General features: G+C 34.0%; 3 protein-coding genes across 8 annotated transcripts in view; all 3 read left to right on the top strand.

Moving 5' to 3' along the window:
• Positions 1–1,400: 1,400 nt before the first annotated feature.
• On the top strand, positions 1,401–10,154 carry LOC129797685 (protein takeout-like). 2 transcript variants are annotated; one of them, XM_055840490.1, is made up of 6 exons: positions 1,433–1,863; positions 1,978–2,108; positions 5,916–6,169; positions 6,236–6,356; positions 6,417–6,566; positions 8,170–10,154. In XM_055840490.1, exons 1-6 carry the CDS (start codon positions 1,811–1,813, stop codon positions 8,319–8,321), a joined length of 861 nt encoding a protein of 286 aa, XP_055696465.1. In that variant the 5' UTR covers positions 1,433–1,810; the 3' UTR covers positions 8,322–10,154. The 2 variants fall into 2 exon arrangements, with proteins under 2 accessions (XP_055696466.1, XP_055696465.1); XM_055840491.1 differs by having other exon boundaries at positions 1,401–2,108.
• Positions 10,155–15,645: 5,491 nt separating this feature from the next.
• LOC129797555 (MFS-type transporter SLC18B1-like) lies at positions 15,646–20,876 on the top strand. Of its 3 annotated transcripts, none has more exons than XM_055840270.1 (8): positions 15,646–16,899; positions 17,079–17,396; positions 17,680–18,173; positions 18,321–18,416; positions 19,084–19,235; positions 19,315–19,486; positions 19,564–19,689; positions 20,541–20,876. In XM_055840270.1, the coding sequence occupies exons 1-8, from the start codon at positions 16,789–16,791 to the stop codon at positions 20,620–20,622; spliced, it is 1,551 nt and encodes a 516-aa protein (XP_055696245.1). In that variant the 5' UTR covers positions 15,646–16,788; the 3' UTR covers positions 20,623–20,876. The 3 variants fall into 3 exon arrangements, with proteins under 3 accessions (XP_055696245.1, XP_055696247.1, XP_055696246.1); XM_055840272.1 differs by having other exon boundaries at positions 19,564–19,725; positions 20,541–20,698; XM_055840271.1 differs by lacking the exon at positions 20,541–20,876 and adding an exon at positions 19,955–20,499.
• A 2,753-nt stretch (positions 20,877–23,629) lies between these two features.
• Positions 23,630–25,001, top strand: part of LOC129797424 (uncharacterized) — a 36,347-nt gene continuing 34,975 nt past the window's right edge. Inside the window, exons 1-2 of one of the 3 annotated variants that reach the window (XM_055839960.1) lie at positions 23,630–23,776; positions 24,223–24,527. The gene's annotated coding sequence lies outside the window, so the exon portion shown is untranslated. Of the gene's footprint in view, positions 23,879–24,222; positions 24,528–25,001 lie in introns of all 3 variants that reach the window. The other 2 variants (XM_055839962.1, XM_055839961.1) reach the window with 2 other exon arrangements.

Below are 25,001 nucleotides of genomic sequence, written 5' to 3'. Positions count from 1 at the left end.
AATTTAATAACAATTATATAAGATCAGTTTATTAACGTTAAATTTAATCTATTTTTGGTATAAATGACAGTAAATTATTCAAGAAAAATTTCTCGCAATTAAACGAATTTTGGTGTTTAAATTTTAAATATTTTAATAGAGAAATAACCTGTAAATATTTTACTCATCTCTTGATAAAAAATGAAAAAAAATATCAAGTTTACAAAAGTTATCTTGAAAAGCTTGTAAGTTTTTTAAAGATACATACATATATGTATGTAATATCTGATAAAGATTTACAAATTTCAAAACTTCTGGATCAACTACCAAATTACCTTACTCACCTCGACGTTCGTGATTAACTGCAAGTGTATCACTGCGATGAAATTGGACATTTGTTGAGACTTCTATGTACCTACATATATATAGATACTTTCAATAATCTTATCCATCTCTATTGATAATTTATGGAGGAATGCAAATGTGCGTCATTTCTTTGCAATTAATTTGGCAAAGAAAAAAAAACGGTAAACACACCTTCGCATATACCCGGTAAAATAGTAAAATGTGTATTTATGCGTACGTTGTCAAACAAATTCTTACACAACATATCGGAAGAATCACTTTGGAATCACTGTTCACACAATAGAAATGAACATGGGAAAATTATAGGTAACGTCCAAGAAAATACACGAAATACAGTGAAATTTATACTGTGCAATACACAAGGTACAGTGTCAAGGGTACACAGTGAATGGTGATGAATGGAATTTTCCCCATTTATGTAAGCCGCAATGGTTTCTGTGCCAAACCAAAGATGGTCCTTAAAAATGCACGCACACCTCTTGCAGCTCGTGCAGAATTCTTTGCACGCGTCTCGCTTGGCAAGTTAATCTAAATCAGTAAACCACCTTTTTTTTTGGTTCTTGCATGTGAAAAAAAGTAAGACTGAAGACGTCCGTGACACTAAAAGAAGTGACGTAGCCTCATGAACTTGGTACTTTTGCTGTTACTATCCAAGCCAAAGCTATAGTAGCGCGCAATTGTGCAAAAATTGGTGAGTACGTAAACAAGAACCCCCACCTCTGACTCCTACCCAGGAGGTAGAGTGTGTATAGAATAAATACTTTTAAGAAAGAGCCTTCCCAGAGGATATTTTTTGCTTCCATAATCCACAATTTGAAAATGATTGAGGGGCAAGAACGAAATGATTTCTAGAGGACAGAGCCCACCGTGTTATGGGAAAAAATATTGTATACTATCCAAATAAATGTGGAGTCCAATAAAAATTTACCGCCGTCTGTGGCAGACTCTTCGACATCAAAGCTTACCTGAGTTGACGTTGTGTGTGTATCAAAAGCACGACCCCACCGCCATCCGAAGCGTCTGACATATAAAAGTTCGGACCATTTGTATGAGTCGCTTACTTTGAACAGTGCTATACAAATAGCAAGACGCGCGCGCAATTCATTTCCTTATGTGCTCCTAAGATACTCCCTCCTCTCTCTCTAAATAATCCACTTGCATCTAGTTAGAACTTGTACATCAGGAAATCACTTCGAAGCTGAATCCTGCAAAATTGGATTGAGGAAGAAGGATTGAAATTACAAAATTTCTGTGAAAGTGAAAATCATCCTGCAAAATTTTGTGTTAAAAAGAAAATTTATATTTTTGTGGTGTTTCAAGGAAAACTTCCAACTGCAATTGAGTGCCCTAAAATCCAAGTGCTTAGAAAGTGAATGTAAGAAATTTTTGTGAAAAGAACACAGCAGAATTGCTTCATTCCTTTTCAAAAAGTTGGGCATTTGTAAAGTTAAAAAGAAATATTCTTATGCAATGTAAGATTCGTTATACAACGGACACTTTGAAAATTTATAGGCTGTTGTGAGTCACAAGAAGCAATAATTTTTATCTATTTCAAACTACCGTCCGAAACAAAGGATTTCACGCGTGAGGCAGTGTTCACTTTGAGAAAAAAAAATACACTTTCATCCTCAGCTCTGGTGCTCTGCTGGAGAGGAATTTGAAGAAATCAAGAAGGAAATTAGCACTAAAAATGGTGGCAATGCATCATATCTTAGTCTTTGTGGCTGTTGTAATTGCTCAAGTGCACGGAGAACAGCAGACCCGTAAGTAGATCATCTCTGGACAACATCACTATTCCACCCCGCAAGTGCGACAATCCTTGCGATCACCAGAGACTTTATGACCTAATTTCTTTATGGTTCACCTATAGCAAAAGTGTATCATAATTTATAATGGCATACTTACACACATTGTAGCTTTAATACATTCATTAAATTAATTTCTCTCTCATTTCATCACACACACACACTCAGGTGAATTCGTATGTGAAATTGATGTTTGAAATCGAAATTGAGCTTAGCTGCTATTACCGAGCGTCGAGAAATTGCATAATGGTTCTCCTATGTAGCGCATTTCATTTTCAACTCCTCTCTATACCAACCAATCTCATTTTCTACATCAACGGGTATATCACGGCTAAAGAGATGAGAATATACAATATATAGGAGGCACGACTTGACATTACCCCCCTTTGAAAGGCTCTTTCTTCATCGACCAATCTTGTGGGGCTTTTCACAACGCCGCCCGTGCAATCCACCTCGAAGATCTTTTGTGAAAATTTTCTCAACGTACATATGTATGTATGTACCTGCTATATATATCCATCGCAAAACCGGATACTTGGAGGTTCATCCTCCATTCATGTGCACGCACAATTTCGGCAAATCTGGCGCGAAAAAAACGTGTTTTTCTTCGTTTTGTTGATCACGAGACAAGAGATGTCCCAAGTGCCGAAAAAGCAGTGAGAAAAAAAAGAAAAATAACTGCAATTAATAAAGTGCTCTCTGTTATCTAATCCATTCCTCAAGTAGCTGCTTGGGCAAAAGTGGCACACGGCAATTTTTCGATTATATAAGAATGGCTGTAGTACCTGATGGTGTACTGGGCAATACCCAAGTGTCGTGTACTTAATCCACTAAATGCACAATGAACGTACAGTGTTGTGGGCTAGGAGGTTCAAAGCAAAACTATAGATGAAAAAGTACAGACAATGTAATACCCATAAACCACATAAATCACGTCACTACCCTGTGGTACAAAATATAGGTCATTTATGCGCTTAATGAGGCTAAAAAAAAACACATGTAGATGCTTCTTGATAAAAGAATCTACAAATCTATATATTAACCAATTATACGCCATTAAAGGTCCTAAAACTTTTGACGTCTGACCTTGAGGAATTATGCTAAGATTGAACCCGAAAGCATGTTGAAGAGAAAGGCTTGACAATGAATAACACTTGTCTCGTGCCAATATCAACGACCGCTTATAAAAGAATTCATGTCGAGATCTGTATTCGTTCAAGTTCTACGATCATACCGGTTACATATTAATTTGTTCATCGAGATAAATGCCAAGAACATAATTATTATTTAAACCTAGATACACAATACTTACTTTGCAAAGCAGTTTGAAGTTCAGGTACAATATCAGCGATAGATCTATTTTATCGTCCTGAAAGTCAGGATCAGGACTTTTTGATTAAAGTTTTTTTAATTAACAATCTTAGATTAAGGTTTTTAATGTTTAGAATATTTCTAATTTACAAAAAAGAATTAAGTATAATAAAATATAACCAGATTTAAAAAAAAATCATGTATTTAAGCCAGTTTAGCAAAAGTCGCAAAAGTCAATGCACCTTGATTATGTTTTTGACGTAGAAAGTCTTGGATATTGCAAGACTTATCTAATTTGTTTAATACATGGTTTTATAGAAAAACCAACGGCTAGACAGATTGACCATGAACCGATATGTAAGTGAACTTACTATAAACGTATTCTTATTATTTACTGTAATTAATACAATTCGATTAGGTATCGCTAAAAAAATTTCAACATCTTGTAAATCTTCTAATTTCATGCTTATGTTGCTTAATGAATATTTCCTATTAGCGAAGAATCATTAGTTCAACCTATTAAAATATTATATAGCATCTGGTTATGAATGAACCTTCAATGAATTACTGACTGCTTGTTTTATGTAAGCACACACGTTCAACTGAACTAAATTTATTTATTTTGTATTTTTTTATTAGGTAAAAGTCAATATTTTGGATAAGTATTAAGTTGAGCTCACGCAGTCCCTGAACTTAAGTTCCAACAAAATGTACATTTAAAGTTTTTATTTAGTTTCATCATTGCGTGACAGACACTTTGTGATAACTTATGTCTATATTTATTAAATTTGCTACACGTTTAAAATAAATGTTGTTGTGTATTATATAAATGCCAATCTCTAGATTTTTTTCTATTGAAGAAAAAACTAGAATAAATAAAATTTAGATTAATTTTACTTGAAATTATAACTTCACCTAAATTTCTTAGAACTCTAAACCCTAATCCTAAATCTACTTAGAGCTTTGATTAAAGAAATATGTGTTATAGTTATTTAGCAATTTTGCAGCCCACAATTTTGTTTAGGCAATAAATACATTTTTCTTACAAGTCTCTCTATAAAATGGGCCGACTAACTAAGCGGATTAATGGTTTATTAATTTTCTATGATTTTAAAAGCTCTCAACTCGCGTATTTCCTTTGCACTTCCCGATATATTGCAATATTTCAAGAAATTGGTGTTAACTGATTTTTCCACATTTCATTTTTGCAACTGACCACCTCTTTGCGAATTGTCTTGCCCACAACCACATGGCACGGCGAGGAACTTGCACACCGTGATGTTTACATGGTGTTGCAGACACTGTGCCACAATAAAGTGAGTCTGGCGTGTTGCAATGTTCAAATATCATTGATCGCACGACGGTAAAGTGGCGCATTTGTATGTAATGGAACGCAAAAAGGAGATGGCATGTCTGCCAATTGAATTAGAGGCGAATTTTTCGCTCAATTGCCACCCAATTGCATTCTACAGTGGGAATTTCATTCACTCTTTAATTGTTTTTTTTACGGAGTGTGTGTGTTTCTTTTTCATTCTTTCTTTCCTCTGCGGCTACGAAAGTGAAATTGAGAAATGGCATAATTCCTATGATCGAAAAATTAATCAATCATGAGCATGAAATTGGCGTTTGAAATGGTGGAGGAGTTTGCTGGATTTTCCCACTGTTTCGATGCCGCGAAGAATCCGCTCGACACAATTGCGAGATTTCTGAGAAGCTTGAGAGGTTTACAGTGAGTCGCGCAATTGTTGGCATTCCTCAGATTGTTTTCTTTATCGATTCGTCTCTGAGGGGTTTGCAGACAGCAAGTCACATGAAATTATGCAATTTAACGTGCCACACGATACAGAGACACGAATCATGCGACACATCATTTTCTGGTCAATATTTTGCTCTCTATCCCTCATTCTTCTCACCGATTTGTATGTCCGTGCGATGAAAAAAAATGTGTCTCTGTCTGTATGCCCTCCTTGACTACCCAAAGATGTGGAAATACACATAATATAGCATGTATGCAAGAAATGAAAAGTCTCGGGAGAAAAATGCTTGGAAAAGAGTTCCAATAAACACCAAGATGTGACTACAGCAGGAAGAAAATCCAAACCGGTTCTCAAAGCTCACGGAAGACTTAAATGCATTGCCTCATCAAAACCATGAATATCGAGCACACAACGATAAGCCGAATACCATCCGATGTTTTTTTTTTTTGGAAAAATAACTTCATACCTATCCTTGACATAATTTTTAAAAAATCTCTTTTTTTTTGTAAATCGATTATCTCCATATCATTTCTTCACATTCTCTTTCACTTATAGCCAATCCGTTGTCACCGCGATTTATATGCTGAATTTGCATTTTCTTGCACCCGGTTCTTTCAACATCAACGTGCTTTTCAACTTTAATCTTACCCAATTGACATAGATACTAATGATTTCTTTCCTCTTTACCAATATCCAGCTGAATACATTCTTCCGTGTTCACGAAGCGATCCTGAGCTAAACAGTTGCATACGGAACTCCTTCAATCACCTGCGAACGTACGTTGTCAATGGGCTGAAAGATCTCGATGTACCCCCATTGGATCCTCTCAACATCAAAGAAATGGCCATGGAGAACAATGCTGGTGCTGTGCAGGTGAAAGCCCTTTTCACGGATATTCTCGTGAAAGGTGGCAGCAACTACACAATCAAAGATGTTCGTGCGGATATCAATGTGAGACCCATTTGTGCTTCATGATCGTGAATTTTCACTCACACATCTGTTGTCTTGCACCTCCAGAAATACCGAATTGATGTCAGTGTTACGATTCCACGGGTGGAAACACGGGGCAAATACGAGATAATTGGACGAGTTCTTCTCCTTCCAGTGCAGTCAAGTGGAGAATTTTGGACGGAGTTTCGTGAGTAACCACGCGACGTCGCATTGCGCAATTATCACGTTTAATGATGGACTCTTTCAGTGAACATCAGTGCGATTGGGAAACTCTATGGCCGAGAAGTTGAGCGAGATGGTGAAAAATACATGAATATCGATAAGATATTCTTGGACTTCAACATGAAGAATGCACGCTTCAAGGTGAAAGACAATATCAACAATGGCAACGTACTGGGTAAGTGATCGTAACTTTTACATATTAATCGTTCAATAGACTTTAACGCCAAAATTTAAAATAAAAAAAGAGACGGGATAATTTTTATATGACCTGAAAGATTATTATTGGGCTCTTTTGGTCAGTTAAAATGATTACCATGCAAAATAAAACACGAAATATGACCTTTAACGAATTTTCCTTAATTTCAGTATAACCTTTTTAGGATTTTTGTCTCCTTCCTCAGGCAAAAATTGAATAATTCTGATTGGTTCGTTATGAGGAAAAAGAGGAAAATATAATTAAAATTTTTGAAATTAATACCTGAGGATGGAGATAGAAATCCCTGAAACGTTGTTCTGCTAATAATTTAAAAAAAAATCCGAAAATCTTAAGTTACATATCCGTGTTCTAATTACTCTGAGAAATTATTAATAATTTTGTACATTTGTCAGAAAAATAATTTTCTTACTTACAGTAAATGGGAAATCCTGTTTACGTTTTTTTCTTAAACGGGAAGGTTTTTCTGTTTTTTTTTGTAGGTTGAAGCTGTACTTCTATGATTTCGTAATGAATTACAAACATGATTCAAAAAAAAATCTCTATGATTTGTAGTTTGTAAATTGATGCATAAAATTGCATTTTTAACAAACATTTTTCTTTTCAGAGTTCATAATGATATATTAATAATTTCTATGTAGATTTCAGAGGAGGGTCTAAGTTACACCCTCTAAGAGTTTTTATAATGTTCCTCTATTCAATTTTAAGAAATATAGAAATTTTATATTCTAGAGGGCGAATTTAGGCCAATCTCCTATAAATATTTTAAAAAAAAATTACAACAAAAATATTTCACCTCTTCACTTGTCTTTTCTTTTAATTCAGAGAAATAAATTGAAATGTGGTAATTTAATCACTCTCACAACATACAAAGTTGTAGACCTTGATCATTTAAAAAACAGCCAAAAAATGCAAATCTTTCTCATTTTCTGCACTTGCATTTGCCATGCGATGCCGCATGAAAAGTGATTTCCAAAAAATTGTGGTCAGTTATAATTCACGTGGTTTTGCTCTTTTGTTATTTCCATAAATGATTAAATTCGCCTAGGCAACAGTCCGCACGATTTGTTGTAGTAGCTAATACTCCAAAGGTCATGAGGGTTCGGTGAAAAATTTCAGATTTCGAACATGTGTAGTTTAAGGCCACGCATTTGTGTGTTTTGCAATGACTAAACTCACCAGCCATTGTGATAGGTTAAAAGTCTCCATAATATTTTGGTCTCGTACATTTGATTTGAAAACGCATGTTGCTCCCAAGTGCTCCTATATGGTAACATTTCCCTGAAAAATGACAACTTTTGGGCATCTTCTTTTTACGACATACAACATTTTCTAAGCAATTATCACGTAATCTGCCTTTAATTGCTGAAAGAAATATGTGCAAGAACAATATTTTGGTAACAATGGGCAGTTTCGGGGTGATATGTATGAAAAAGTATAAGCAAAGGTTGTTTGCAATAACATGCCACCAAACATACACAACGAATTTGTTGTACAAATATTGTGTGTTTATTCCATGCAAATTGTCTTCAATGGTTTCACAAAAATTTCTTTTATCTTGCAGGAGAAGCAATAAATCAATTCCTCAATTCCAATGCTCATGAATTAGTGCAGGAGATGCGACCAGCAGCATCTCAGAGTATCGCCAAGTTAGCTAAGCAGTTAATCAACTCCGCATTTAATCGCATCCCATTGAGAGTCTGGCTGCTGGATTAGAATTTCCCATGCAATTCAAGTCAAAAGAAATCAATCGTTATCCCGCAATAAATTTAGATTTAGTTAGTCGTAGAATTATTTTACAAATTAGAGATTTAAATTGCTAATTAATTAGATATCTACATATATTTCATATAGAATTAGGTATTAAGTATGACAATTCCTAGTGAAGTGATTTTATTGTGGAGAGGTATTCTTCAGAGATTTTTTTCGATTAAATATGAGTAAAAAATCAATTGATTTTTAGCTCTAAATTTTTTTTTAAAAACTATAAAAATTCATTAATTGAAAGAAAAATTAAAAAACAAATAATTTCTTTTCATTGAAAGGATGGAAGATTCTTAAGAAGTGAATAAAAAATCTGAACCTAGAAATTATATTTGAAACTATTCTTTCTTTTAATTAATCTTTTCACGACAACACTTCTTGATTTCTCGCAGATATTTATTAGATTTCTTGGCCACAATCTTTCACAGAAAATTATTTCAAAATATGAATAAAATAAATAAAAACAAAATAATAAAACAGAAGCTAATTTTAATGAAAACTTTGTAGTCGTGCAAGGGTTAACTCTTTAGTACATATATCAATTGTTGGTTGATCAATGAACTGCGGAAAAGAAATAAATCTGTGTGTCTTCTGCATCAACCAATTTATTGTACTTTTTATTTTATAAAAATACAAATAAAAAGTAATCATAAAAACGATAAAAAACAGTAATGTTATAGGTAATAAATGTAAAGTAAATAAATTACAGAAAACAAGTGAAAGTTTTATGGCAAATATAAGTCACTTTTATGTGACAAAATGTAATTGTAACAAGGTTACCAAATTGATTAAGAAATTTCATTCGAACAATTTCGAAATGTATCATTAAAATGATTTTACATTCTTTACAAGCTTTATTTTTTGTATTAAAAAATGCTTAAAATTATATATTGGATTTTTTGAGCATAATAAGTTAACCTTTAGTTGAAAAAAAATGCAACCTATTGCATTATTTTTGAAGGTTTAAAAAAAGATAGAAAACCACAAGAAGGCGAAAAATTGCCTAAAAATTTATTCTAAAAAAAACATACGAGCATTTTACTCTTCAAATACTTATTAACGGAATTCAGAGATGGAAAATTTATTTTTCAGTATAACTTGATTGCAACACTATGTAGTTTTGAGTGTTATTTAAAGAAAAAAATGCATGAGTTATTGTATAAGGTGTAAATACAAAGTGTAATACTTAATTAAATTCTCTCTTGAATAAGGAACGAGATGGAGGAAAATTATATTCAATTGATACATAAGCCGTATGCAAATATCTAGTGCTAGAAAATAAGGAAAGAAAATTCAGTAATTAAAACTGTTCTCTCTTAGGTGAAGCATAAAGGTCACACAGCATTAGCGAGTGTATTAAATATGGTACAGTATTGATTGATGAGCATAGCTGATTTTAAGCATACAGCAATTTTCGTAAAATCTTTATCATATCAAACAGAATTCTTGAGGTGATAGACATTTTATATTGTGCTTTCTCCAAATTATTAGTTTAGTGGGTTATTGAATATTTTTGTATATCATTCATTTAATGTGGAAGTGTTTATTTTTATGCACAATTATGAGCATAAAAATATGATAGAAACTAATAAGAATGAATGTTAAACACAAACTTTAAATGAAGGGGAAGCAAAAAAAAGGGAACTCTGTGCTAGAGGTCGCGTTCAAATAACTTACAAATTGAATTTAATTGTTGGAAATGTAGAATTTAATTAAATTTTACTGTATTTTAACAATCAACAAACTGTCTTTGATATTTCAAATAAAGACTCTCTCGTTTGAAGAGTGTATGTATTTTAATCTCTGACCGCGGTCATCACTTTCTTCTGATAACGCCACATTCGAACTTCTAGATTAATCTGGTTCATCGAGGCGCATATTTAACGTCATTATGCCGACGAAGTCAATATCAGAGAATATTATTTCAATTCAGCACTTTTTTTTCATGTGATTACAAACTCACTTTGGAAAAATGCACACCACGTTCCTGGGCCATGCAAATAGACTGAACAATTACACCATGTGCTCCAAGCCGGATCACCAAAGAATACCCGAAAAACGTGCGTTCAGCTGAGAAAAAAATTAGTTACTAAGCTCATTTTTGTGCGGATGAGATTACTCTTCATTTTTATTTGTTCTATGTGCATAAAAATTTGAGAGAACAAATTATAAGCTAACTACAATCTGTTTACCACATGAAATGATGTAAATAATTATGATGTTGAGTGAGTGTATGGAGCTATCTCTGAGATTTTTTTCCACTTACCGCCAATTTGTACAATTTGATAATGAAACTCTTTTCCACTTGAGTGATTTCTCTATCTCGGCGTCTCCCTTTGGCATTACGCACATCGTGGAGCTTTCGAGAACTTTTGGGACCACAAATATTATTTTAGTATATAGAAAATCTACTACTGCATGTGCACTAAAGAAGCTTTGCCATCGAATTGATGCAATCTCATGAACTTTGAGCATCAATCTAATTGTAATCCAAAACAACTGCGCAATGCCCTACTGCAACAGTTTCCTCGACGACATAACGCCAAATAGTCCCGCCTCTTGGTTCTATGAATAGAAACCTTGGTTGATAACCAGAAAGTTTTGGAATTCATTGATACGAAAATACCACCATATCACTTGAATCTAATTTAATGGTAATATTATATATTTTTAGGGATATTGTAAAAATAAATCTAAGCAGAAAAGCATGTGCTAAGAGAAATTATATTCAATTCTCATATTGTTCTTAATTGGAGAAATTGATTTTTTTTATTTGAAGCTTTTTCTTCAAATCATTGCTTTACTTTAAAGACAAATTTAAAAGATCATTGGAATAATTGAATTTAACATTTGAAGGAATTGAAGTTTACTGCATATACTAGATGTAAAATTTATACAGATTTTGTTCTTTAAAGTATCAAGGATTATTCATCCTCCAGAAATTTAATTCTTTCTTAAAAAAATATAATCACATAAAGGTCGGATTTAGATGATCCTCTTGATAGCCTTGATCATCATTTTTCTTTCAAAACCGAAGGTTGTTGCATCAGAAATTTCACAAATCTTTTTCAAGCACATTTTCCTCAACCTTAATGCTCTTCATTAGCCCTTCATCACCAAGAAGCCCATAAAATTAATGAGCCCATCGAAACTTGAAGTTAATTTGAATTTACGGACAGTATTAGATCAGTGTCAAAGTCACAAACCCCGCTCTGAGATTACATCAAAGCGCATGGCGCCGAGCTTCTTCAAACAATAATATTGAGATGTTTTTTTTTAAACCAGTAAAAAATGATATAATCGCAAAACAGTCGTAGGAAATTATGTAAAAAGCAAAAATTATTGCGATCATTTTTTGCTCACATGACTTCCATATAATTTCGTCATGGCGGGAATAATACGAGGAAAGCTGGACCTGAAACCTCCGGTGCAAAATCTGCTGGAAAATCACTTTGCAATGCACATAATTATCAGAGTTGACAATTTCGGTAAATTATCAAAGTTTAAATAAATTGCTTTAATTACAACGAATTTTTAATCGTCTTTTTTGCCAAATCTCTGTGTTGTTATGCCACTTGAATGTTTTATTTTAATTAATTGCTCACACAGAGTGCTAAAAAACCAATTTAATTTTTCACACCACAATTTTCACACCAAACAGCAATTTTATTGTTTATTGTATGGACATTTCAATTCATTCATCGCAACATAGGGAGATTCACCGGGTCAGAGGTCGAGTTATTGACACGAAAAAAAAACCTCTCAAAATAATTTTTTTTCTTCCAATCCAATACATGACTATTTTAACTTTACAATGAGGTTAATGATAAATCTGGCAAAAGGCGATATTGCCGATAAGACGAATGGTTCCGTATTGAATTGTACATAAATGTACGTATGCTGCGATGCCTCACGTAAACATATTTTGCTTGTGGAACAGGGACCGCAAGAAAAATCTTCCGTACGGAAAACTTTGGAAAATTTAACCGCAGAATCTTACAAGAATGCACAAACAATCTTTCTGTTTGATGACAAATTTGCAGTTTCCTCCTCAACTCTTATTTGGCAATGAACTCACAGCAAAGTCTCTTATCACTTCTAACTCAACAAATAAATCAATCAGCAGCGTTCCAAGTTTTCGAAAAATATACCGTAAACATCATCCCGTGAGTGCCGGAAGACAGCTCATCATCATGCGACAAAATACTGCAGAACACACATATGCATTTTGCCACTCGTGATTTATCTCTCGGATTAGGATTAAATTTTCAAGAGCACAAGTTGCAATTTAAAATTAAAATATTCCACAAGAAAAAATTAGAATAAACTTACAGTTCGAAATATATATAGCTTTCTGTTTTGTTTGAATAGTAAGACAATGACTATTTAAACTAAATAAATAAACAATTTTTGAAAGCTTCACTGCGATAAGATGGGAAATGCAGTGAAATTCTTAAGAATTGGGTCAAATTCATGTACAAAGCCAATAAAACGTTTTCTTTACGACCCTAACTGATAAAGAATAATACGATCTTCAATTTCCTTTGTGAAAGAGAAATCTTAATATAAATAAATAAATTTTTAAAAGAAAGTTTCTTTTTATCATTCATAAGTTTAAAAAAAAATTTGAATCTAATATCGTGTATTTTCTCTAAAAAACAAACATTTAAAAATAACAAGAAGATAAAATTAATAATAATTTCACTCTTCAACTGCAAGAAAATAATTAAGAGTAGATTTTCCTTCATTTGATACTATTAATAGCATACTGTAAACATATTTACATATTATGTGACTATCAGTATAAGGAGTTATATTTTTCTTCCGCAGAGAAGAATAAAAAAGTTGCAATTTCTCTGTAAAAAATTGTTTATTAAAAGTAATTAATATTAATAGATTTATTTACGCAAGTTTAATGTATACAGATGTCCGATAAGGATTTTTTGATTTTTATTTTTTATAAAATTCATTAGTTCTTGTTTTAGAAAATATTTTTATTGCATTAAATAGAAAATTCCAGAGAAAACTATTAGAAATTTAAATAAGGAGAATTGATAAAACAAACAAAATTATCGTTGTGATTTAAAATTATACATATTTATATTTTCAATGTACCGTAAAATGGGGTGAATAGAATCAGTTTTCAACTTTGAGAGGCTGTAACTAAAAAACTATTTGAGCTAGACCTATGAAATAAAAGCGAAATTATGGGTCTTCCCTTCTACTTTAAGGATACTATTTCACTTTTTCACGGTATATTGCTCCTTTTCGTTAATTTAAAAAAAATAGTCCTGATTCTATTCACCCCACCTTGGGGTGAATGGGATCACCTATTTTATTTGCGATTTTTAAGTGGAAAATCACTAATTATTGTAAGAAAAATTATTTTTAGTTAATGTCAATTTAATTTTTAACCAGTTTAGCCAGGCTTTGAGCGAATTGGTTATCCTTAATCGCTTAAGGACCAATAAAACGTTATCGTCCCATAGATCGTTTTTGAAAATGCCTAATTTTGACATGTTAATTATTTATTCAGCCAGAAATAATGCAGAACTAAGTTTTAATGGCAACTGAACATTTTTAAATCACAAAAGGACATCTTTGAGGACTAAGAGCATTAAAAAGGACGAAAAACCGAAAATTCCAAAATCGGGATTTTTGGTAAAAAATGTCATACTAGAGCTTAAAAGAATCTCCAAAATATTTTTTTCACGCCATTCTGGAATTCTTACGATCCTTAGGCACTTAAGGATCGAAGGGCGACATTTTTAATTATAGCTTGTTCTTGAAAATGGCACGAGTTCAACCCTTAAGGACCATAAGATACCCCAAAATTTATTTTTTTTTATTCCACCCGCTGAAATCCTTATAGTCTTTAAGGTTAAAACTCATGCCATTTTCGTAAATAAGCTGTAGAAAATGTCCAATCAGTCCTTAACTTCTTAAGGACCACAAGGATTCTGGAATGGCGTGAAAAAAAATTTTGGAAGTTTATTTGAGCTCAAATAAGACATTTTTGGCCAAAAATCTCAACTTTGGAATTTTCGATTTTTCGTTTTTCTTGATCCTATGAGTCCTTGGGGATGTCCTGTGATTTCAAAATTTGCAATGATCATTAAGAGACATAGTTCTGCATTATTTTTAGCTAAAAATAAAGATTAACTAGCTAAAAAAAGAAATTTTTAAAATCGAGATATTTGCGAAAACGTTCAATCGGTCCTAAAAGGGTTAAAGGATTAAGGGTTAAGGGATAAATCTTCAGATTTAACATTCTTCTTGCTTCTACATCTCATATCTTATCTCATTTTTTAGCACATTAGTCAAATAATCATTTTAAAAGCCCCTTGAAGTATGCAAAATAGTGATCCTATTCACCCCAAATTTTTAAATTAAGTGACATGAAATCAAAAAAGCTCAAAAAAAAGGAAAAATAATTTTTTTCTGTAAAATGTCTTTACTAATCTCTTTTCTTGGATAAAAAGAGCGTTGAATGGCAGTAGAATTATACCTTTAGAACTTTCGTACTTTTCAGAACAAGTAAAGTTATATGGGTCAACCAATTTAGGGTAAAATACAGCATTTTTTTTAATTTAAAAAATGTAAGAAAAATTTTTTTGAAAAAAATTCTAATATTTACTAACTAACTCTATATAGTCTAATGTTTCTTTCGGTGGTATGATTTCAAAATTAAAAAACATATTTTGGTCAAAATTTACGATAAAAGATTTTCCCAGATTGCTGATTCTATTCACCCCAGTGATTCTATACACCCCATTTTACGGTACATAGTTTCATTAATATGATCAATGTTGATGATAAAATAACCCATAATGAATTGCTCTAACCCTATCGTCTAACCTTAGTATGAACTAAATCTATATTTATCCGTCTGCTTCTGGATGCTATGTACGTACATTTTATGTGATCGTCGGGATTTGTTGTTGGTCAGGGAAAATTTTTAAAACGCGCCTCATGTCGCCTCTCATTGTTTTATCAGTCTTTGGCGATGCCAAATGGAGGCTCCATCCGCATATATTATGCTATTGAGTTCATTATAAGCGCATGAACTTTGACCGATTTGATTCGTATGCCGCTTTATCTGTCGGAGAGTCTACCGAGGATTAATTTTCAATAGACCACAGGGTGAGTCTAAAAATGTTTTTTTTTCTGGATCTTGTGGACTACTGTCCATGTGCTTGAGATTTTTCTTTGGGAGGGTATTTGTGTGTGAGTTAAAAGGGCCTGTGATTGGGTAAATGAGTCACACTTTTAGTTTCAAAAACTCATTAGGACCGGGTCAACTGTTGGTCATGTTATGGTCAGAAAAATCGAGAAAGATATTATATATAGAAAATGAGAGAGTATTTGTGTGTAATCCTGTAATGTGTGAGACTGCTACCCTTATCAATCCATGCCATATTCATACTCTGCCGAGAGAAGAACTCCTCAGTTTAAATTTGCTTCTCATGGGATCTGGTGGTGACGAGCTAATACAAGGATTTAGTGAACATTTTGTGAATTATTGAGCCCCACTTGCGGTTTCTGCACTGCTTCTTGCCACTCGTGTGGAGCTCATCCAATCCAGCTTGAATCTTTCCCTAATCAACATTGTGATTTGAAAGAAGAAAAAAAAAAACGTTCATTTGCCTTCGGGATGTGCATCGACAAAAGATGAATAATAAAAAATTCTTCTACAATAACTACAACATCTTGCACTGTCTCTCCAACTTCTCCACCTAATTGTGCACCGTATAAGCCATAAAGCACAACTGGGAATTTTTTTTGGGTGCCTTTAGACAAAGCGCCAGGGACAGCTAAAATTGATAGAGAAGCTTCAGAGACTTTCCCAATATTATCAATTGAGCTGCGAATTTTTGTGTGGGGTAGATGAACTTTGGTGATTTTTAGTCAAAACATTCGAACAGTGAGAAATATTATACGAAAAAAACGTGACAAAACGGAATTAAGTAGCAAAACTCAGAGAGATAATTGGTTTGCCATTTTTGTCTTGCTGTATACGCAGAGAAAAAGCCACAAAGAATTAATAAATGAACGCGCACACATAAATCAAAAAGAAAGTGATATATAAATAATTAATCAACATTGTATAAAATAATTAAGAAAGATAGCTTCCTAAAAATTGTGATAATTCCCTATTTAATACAATTTTCATTCGAATTGAAAAATCAAAAAAAGATATCTGTGGTGACGAGAAGTCGGATTCAACTGACGACTATTCTTATCACTCGCTTAACAGTTTTAATTGGATTTCGGTAGAATATTTTAGCCGCGTAGTACGTGTACATCACTGTAAAGAGACAGTTTGCAATAATTAAGGATCAAGTGTTGTGTCTCTTGGAGAGGAGAAAGAAAAAAATAACAAATAAGTGCTGAAAGAAGTAGAATTATTTGAGTTACAATGTTCCCGAAATTTTCAAGAAGGCAATGGCTAACACTCATTATCATCGGATTGGCAGACTTTTGTAATGCAATCTGCGTGAGTCTGCAGTCGCCATTTTTCCCAAAGGAGGTAAAATTCCATTTTAATTGATTTATCATCTTGTCATTTTTGTTTTTCTCATGTCTTTTTGCCACACTGATAACTCCATTCCCCCACAAGTTTCCCAATGATTGTGGACTGTGTGTACATAATGTAAACCCATTTTGCACATTTTAAAAATTTTCTTTCTCTCCAATGGAAAATTCCAGGCAGAAGCTAAGGGTTGCTCCGCAACGGAATATGGACTGGTATTTGGCATCTTTGAACTTGTGGTATTCTTCATATCGCCCTTCTATGGGCGCTACATCAACAAACTCGGACCGAAAATGCTCTTCAACGGAGGCATTTTCACATCAGGAACAACGGCAATACTCTTTGGTCTGCTGGACCAAGTGCCTGGACACATGCCCTTCATCTCATTGGCATTCATCATCAGGATAATTGAGGCACTTGGAAATGCGGCATTCCTTACGGCATCTTTTGCCATTATTGCCAAGGAATTTCCCGACAATGTTGCTACTACCTTTGTAAGTATCATATAATATGCTTTATAAAAATTTCTTGAGAAAATTACTTCTTTTTTTTCTTAAGTAAAAAAGAGAAACATAATGAATAACTACATATTTCTTTTACCTGATATTGAAAAGAGTTATGATAGGTATTAAAATAGTTTTCTGAGAATTTTCGTTCAAATTTTCCACAAAAGATAAAAGAGATTACAAAAATAGAATAATTTGTTAGCATGTAATAAATCTTATGTAGGTTACCTATTCATCCCCAACGATTATGCAAAATAATCTCATTTTATAGGCGTCTCTGGAAACATTCTTCGGTCTGGGACTAATTGTAGGACCCACCCTTGGTGGTGCCCTATACGCTGTGGACGGTTACTACCTGCCTTTCGTGACACTCGGATCGGCTCTCTTTATCGTGGGGATTCTTACAATAATTATACTGCCCCATCATTCACAAGATACTGGAGTCACCGCCGAAAAGGCGTCCATTTTCCGAGTACTCCGTATACCGGGTGTCCTAGTTTGTACCCTGGGAATTTGTGCAACTAGCTCATCGATTGGCTTCCTCACAGCAGTCTTAGAACCCCATGTTCGACAATTTGATCTTGGTCCAGTACTGCTTGGCCTTGTTTTTGTCATAAATGGTGGCATTTATGCCCTCACAGCACCCATTTGGGGTTGGATTGTCGATAAGTTCCTCAACCCGAAGATTGCCTCATTCGTCGGATGTATCCTCATTGCTGCAGCTTTCTGCCTGATAGGACCAGCCAGTTTCATTCCTCTGGATGAGTAAGTTCAATTTTTTTCATGCTCTTTTTATTGCACTTTGCATTCCATTTTTTGGGGTGATAAAGTGAATTTTGGCAATTCTGGCAAATACCTCCATCGCAGGAAAAATGCGAATTAAAAACATCGTTATGTTTTTTTTTTTCACAGAACGCTCCGTGTCATCATTACTGGATTAATTTTGCATGGTTTCGGCATTGCTGCAATCCTTGTTGCCAGTTTTACAGATGCACTTAGGACATCTATGTAAGTTAAATACATTGCGTTTTAATTAATACCAAATTATGTATTCTGTCTGCCAAATTTAATCTATATAGCAGCTAAAAGTTTATATTGTTAACAAAATGCGAATAATGTTATCAAAAGCATTACAAAAAATCTGATGAAAGTGAAAAAGTCTTCAGTTTCTGACCTTATTTTTCAACTTATCTCGCAAATTTGTTAATTCGCAAAGCATACTGATAATATTATGTACATGAATTGCTAGTAAGGAAAAAAAAACTTTTGAATTTCCGGATTTGACCTGAAAACTTAATTTTTGTCAAAAAATAGCGATTAGATTATTTTTCATTACATATATTGAATATTTTGCGATCCTTTTAAAACAGATGACGACTGTGGAAAAATTACATAAATTTTGTCTAACCATTTTTGCAATTTTTGTTACTAGTTTAGCAAGATAACTCTTTGAAACGATATAGATATGATTTAAAAGTTTTTTTTAGTTTGAAATCATGAAGAGTAAAATTTATTTTCATTCTTATATAAAATCTTTATTGCGTTTGCTTTAGGAGGTAACAAGTTTTTCATTAATTAGCAGCCCAATTTGTTATTTGCTTTTCACTAAAGCGTAATGAAATTTGAGGACAAAATGTATAAATTGAAAAACAATCTTGTTGCTTTTCTCCCACAGTGCCCGAGGACTACCAGATAATATTCAGACCTATGGCCTCATATCTGGACTCTGGACATCTACTTTTGCACTAGGCGCCTTTATTGGACCCTCTGTCAGCGGATTCCTGTATGATCATGTGGGATTCAGAAATGCAGTAATATTTATTATAGGTGAGTTTTCTAAGAAATTACTCCAAAAATGTTGAATTTGTCTTTAATGGAATATGTTTTTTTTTGTTGATATTTGTAGGAGTCCACTCGCTGGTCGGCCTGATCTTACTGACCTTTATCTGCTCCAAGAGTTCAAACAACAACTACAAAGAGCTCGACGCCACGGAGCCTTTACTTAAAGACAGCAACGGTGGCACAAATTACACAAATGGTCAGACAGACGAGAATACAGGCAGCACCCCTATTAAGAGGTTGGGACCGTGAGATCATCCTTGTATTTCTCGATAATTTCAAGATTCTAATTTTTATATCTTGATAATTTTTGCAGCCATAGAAATGGTCATGTGCTGATTAGCAGCAGTATTGGTTCAGAGCAGCAAGTTCCCTGTGCCATGAATAATCTATTGAGATGTAATAGTTACAACAGCATCAGCAAACAGAGTCAATGGTCAAGGTAGAACGAAAACTCCGATAATGCTCTTTTGTACAAGTACATATTTTATTATTTATTTTTTTATACGCACACATTCATAAACTTTTAATTCAGGGATGGAAAAAATGAGATCAATATATTGTGTGTGGGGTTAAAAGTTTGATTTTATAGCAAATTCTATCGCCTTTCCACGATATTAAATTTAAAAAGACGTATAGGAGACACATAGAATAGGAACTTTAATCTTTTAGTTGATTTGCTTAAAGTTATGACTTTTTCTCCACAGATCTCTCCCAGTTCATGTTCGTGAGTCTTGTCTAGATGCACAAACACGACTTTAGATAATCAGGAAAAAGCCCAAAATGTGCTAAGTCACTTTAAGATTTAGTTCTTTCTCTGTAAGGGGCATAAATTGTGAGTAATTTAAATTGTTATCATTTGGGCTTACTTAACTGCTTAAAGGCATCATCGTCATGTCATATAATTTTCATAATGCTGAAAACTCATTACCTAAAGAAATTTTTTAAATAACTGCAAATTAGTTTAAATCATTTTTTTAAGAGTCGTAATGAATGAATGAATTAATGAATTTATGATTATTCAATTTATCAATGAAAATTGCTTCTTCACACGCTTAAAACAACATAATAATTAAAATTAGACAAGCACAGCGAGTATTGTATACATACAATGATGATAAATTTTCTGTGAGTTAAAAATGTCATTGCTCCATGTTTAGTCTCTGTTTATTTCTTCCATCCCTGCATTAAATCATCATTAACGTCATTATATATTGAGATATATTCAAAATATTTATTAACGCGTTTCATATAATTTCTGATAATTTTATTTCTTCTGTTACTTTCACACAGATCGGATCATGTGGACACATTTGAATCTCGGAGTTATGGTACAGTTGAAATCCATCCTGTGCGACTTCAGTGTCACGCCTAGATTTAGAGGAAAAGAAATGCATAGCGATTTAATTACTTGTTCTTTCTTTTGTAAAATAATATAATACAACGTGTGAGTTAAGCTTCCCAAATGGAATTGAAAAAAAAAAGTTCTCTATTGATATTAAACTAAAATAAAATGCAGCATTCTTATTTGTTATATGTAGAAAAATAATGTACACTCATAATTTATACAAAGAAAGTTCGCATACTGTATTTCTGTGAAATTATACTTTCCATTTTCAGTTTATTGTAGCCTGTGTGTATTTTTTTAATCTATTTTATCCTATAATAAAGAAAGGATTTCGTTCCTGTCCAACTATGCATTTCTACACCGTTGGTCCGATCGCGATGAAATTTGGTACAGAGACTACTGGCACCAAGCGATTGTCACCAACGATATTCATTTTCCCCTCAGGGACCCCCTTTGTAGCGCCCCCATATAATTTTCATGATTTTTTGTCTACTTTTTGAATTTGCCGCCCTTTTTGGTACATTTCGTTGAAGAGAAAATGAGACGGATGCCTTTCACCGCTATCCGCCTCCCTCGCACATTCAGTTTTTCGCAGTTTTTTCGCGAATTCCGGAAAAAAATCCGGCGAGTTGTGCCCCCAAATTTTTAATGAACGTACTTTGAGCCCCCCGCCAACTTTTGGAGCCCCAAAAATGGGTTTTTCCATGGAAAATTAATTTTTTTAAATGTTTTTCCACACATTCCACACAACATGCGCATGTAGTGGTAAATTCCACACGTTCCACACGAGTAAGACGAAGATATTTTTCCTCATGCCATCTCGTTTTTAAATAACCATGTCTCTGCTGTTGAGGGGTTTCTGAGTTTGTTTGTAGTTGTGCGGAAAAATTTTAAAATATTTATTTTTCCGGGAAAAACTCATTTTTGCGACTTGGGCCTACGCGGGAAATGCTTAGGAGGGCCCCGGGGAGCTTCAGTAAAAGTTTGGGCGCGAAATTCACCGGATTAAAAAAAAACCATTTTGTACGACTTTTTTTGGCGCGAATTTTGAGAGTTTTGCGATGGCGATGCCAATCGACGCGGCGTCGCTTCCTGATCACAAAAAAGGTAATTTTAGTTGGGAAATTCGGCGGAAAACGCGTGAAAATTGGAAAAAACTGAAAGTGTGAGGGAGACAGTATCAGTGATGTGCACTGTCTCTTTTTCTCTTCAACGAAATGTACCAAAAAGGGCGCCAAATTCAAAAATTCGCAAAAAATCATGAATTTTATATGGGGGCGCTACGAAGGGGGGCTCTGGGGGGAAAATTAGTATGACTACCTGAAGCTGCCTAGTATCAGTAGTCTCTGTACCAAATTTCATCGCGATCGGACCAACGGTGTAGAAATGCATATAAAATTTATTAAATTAAATTTATGCTGAGCAACAGAAATTCTTCCCGTAAGAATTTTTTATAGAATATTAATCGAAAAAATATTGTAAACCGAAAGCATTAAGTTACATTGTAATTAAAATAAAGTGAAATAAATCAGCATTCACGAAAAAAAAACCTTCGTTCTTCTCTCTTTTCTACATTTTCTGTCTCGGCGGATTAAGTCGCTTTGGAATCAATTTCAAATCAATTGGTACCGGATATTTATTATTTGCTATCGGCATGTTTGGGAAACGCATGCCTACAGGTCATCAGCCTTAATCACAAAAGATTCATACTTATATTTAATTCAATTTGGCAATACATTGGAGTAAATCAAGAGCATACGGCGGAGAAATTTTTGTGACTGATAAGAGAAAATTGGACGAAGATTTTACAAAATAGTGCACATGAGTAATTTACGAAATATTTATTAGATACAGCATGAGGAAATAAACACTATGGTATTTACAATAAGAGAAATTCAAGGGGTATAATATCACTTTTTCCCCGCATAGGAGTTATCCAATAACGATGATTAACACAAATAATTTGGGATGTTATGGCGTGTGTGGAAGTTTTGTTGGAGATCATTCAAAAATCTTTCCGCTATCGTTTCATTTTCATTCATGTCCATCCGCTCGGCAAATAGCAATTGTCAAATAATACCCAGCCCATCGAATGTTTTAGTGAAATTTGCCATGAGAAATCTTCCATTTGGGTGGTAGAGCGGCCATTATTCTCCCTCATTTATTTGCTAAAGCGTCTGAAGACTTTTTTTTTCTCCAAGTCCCAAAGTGAAAAATGAACAAAAAAAGATGATCCTCTGTGAGAATGTTTCTACCAATTCACAGGGAATTGACATATGCGTCATCATCCAGCTCTACCATCATCCGAAGTGCTCCGTCCAAGGACAGGAGAAGAAGAGTGTGGTACACCCAAGTCGCGAAGAGCATGGTGGTGCGATTGTTGAGGGAGCGAACGAAAGAGTTGAATATGCAAACCGCCACTTCCCGCGAATGGGGTCCATATCGTGAATTATGGGAACAAAATGTACAAAGGACTGTAAAACCCATTAATTAGCCCCATTAGCAGCCTACACTGAAAATTCAGGCAATTTGTGGATAAAAGTAATTGTCTTTCAATATTAACTGAAAGCCAGAGTTTCGAGTCTGCTATGGGTGTTTCCTCAGGTCTGTGAAATCAATATTATGGTTAATTAATTAAAACTACTGAAAACTTGTCGTGCTTTTTTGTATCAAAAATGCAGTTTTTTTTAAAAGAACTATTTTTCTTAAAAATAAATGACCGTCATTATCACCCAAATCACGAGACTTTCCCAACACCTTACCAACATAATAGAAAATAAAACCATTATATTGATTTAACGATATGATATGTCCTTAATTTATGTTACAAATTGCTTAATTGAGACATTATCCATATATCCTTCCTTTTATATAAAACTGATAGATTTATCATAATCGGTCAAGCGGTAATCCATACTCTAATACAAGTTTCAATGATTCGCATCCATACCATTCGATATGCTCTTTATTCACCTCATCGTTGCTCTGCCATTGTCCCCGTCCGCCGCGAAGCCACTTTCCCACACCGAACGCCGAGAGTGCTAAACATGCACGGCGACAGCACTCGCGGACCCCAAAACGAACCAAGGTGCCAAGGCAATTTAGTCGAGTGAAAGACTTCACAGAGTTACAACGTGTGTGTCTCGATCCTTTGGCGCCGAGCCACTTTTCACATTAGCAGGTGCACCCTTTATTACACAGACTCAACCTCCTTCCCCTTTGCTATTTTATTTTATAGCGGAATAAAAGAAAAAATAAACGATCACGAGGATCGTTCCTGTGCGTAGGTTTTTGTGTGGTTTAGTGTGAATTTTCAGCAGAGATGTGCACTTTCCATTGCTACAAATTATATTAATTACTTTTTCGTGAAATTTTACCTCACGATCTTTAAATATATTGACCATACACACCTTTCCCCATCCACAATTCCGACAATTCCATATTGGTTCAAGTAATTTTTAACGTGCAAATTCAACTCGAAATATTCACTTTTTGTGCGACTTTGCCAGAGTGATCGGTTTAAGAAAAAAATGTGTGAGGGGGAAAAACACTGCTAAAATACTCACCTGAAACCACACAAAATCCCAAAGTGATCGCGAGTTTGCTCAAAAGAAATATTCTTTGCAGTTGCGAAAGGACTTGGCAAAAAAAAACAGCCACGGAGCGCTGAGGAGAAAAATTCTCAAAAGAAATTGTGGTGTTGATCATTAATCATAAATAAAGTTGGAGTTAATTTCCACCCAAGACTTGCACGAGTTTAAGGAGGAACAGGTTTTTTTATGAGTGTAAATATTTTATTTGCAATTTTCGCGTAGTTGATCAAATAATCACGAGCAGTACCAATCCCAGAAAAGTGACATTTACGAGTTGCACAGTGATCTAATATATAAATGGATTTGAAAGGCCTGTAAGAGCACCATTTTTTCTTCAAGGTAAAATGAAATTATATTTGTGAACATTTATTTATAAGATCGCAAATTACTTGTATTTTAATTACTCCTGAGGAGAGAGAGATACAAAGTGTTCAAGTCCGAGACACCATGCATATCATATTTAAAGTTGTTTTTATTGCACATTCCTTTTAGAAACGCCAATCTTATAGCCATTTCAACACTCACCCAGATCACTCAATCTTCAGCTAAACTCAAAATGCACCACACACCGCCCAAGCATTCACCAAATTTCCATTTTAGTCATTTTTGTGGAGCTGTCGTGAAAATTCTCTTAGAGAGGAAAAAAAATCGACCCAAAGTCGTGAAACTCTTTTTTTTTCACCTTCTATCTCTCTTATTAAAATGACCCCTCACCCCGGCTTTCTTGTGCCCAAAGGCAAAAAAAACATATAGCACAAAATTCCCAATAGTGTTCACAACAAACTGGTCGGTAGGGTGATGGTGGATGAGTAA

Source organism: Lutzomyia longipalpis, chromosome 1 (genome assembly GCF_024334085.1).
Source record: "Lutzomyia longipalpis isolate SR_M1_2022 chromosome 1, ASM2433408v1".
Classification (NCBI taxonomy): domain Eukaryota; kingdom Metazoa; phylum Arthropoda; class Insecta; order Diptera; family Psychodidae; genus Lutzomyia; species Lutzomyia longipalpis.
This window is presented reverse-complemented; position numbering and strand designations above follow the sequence as displayed.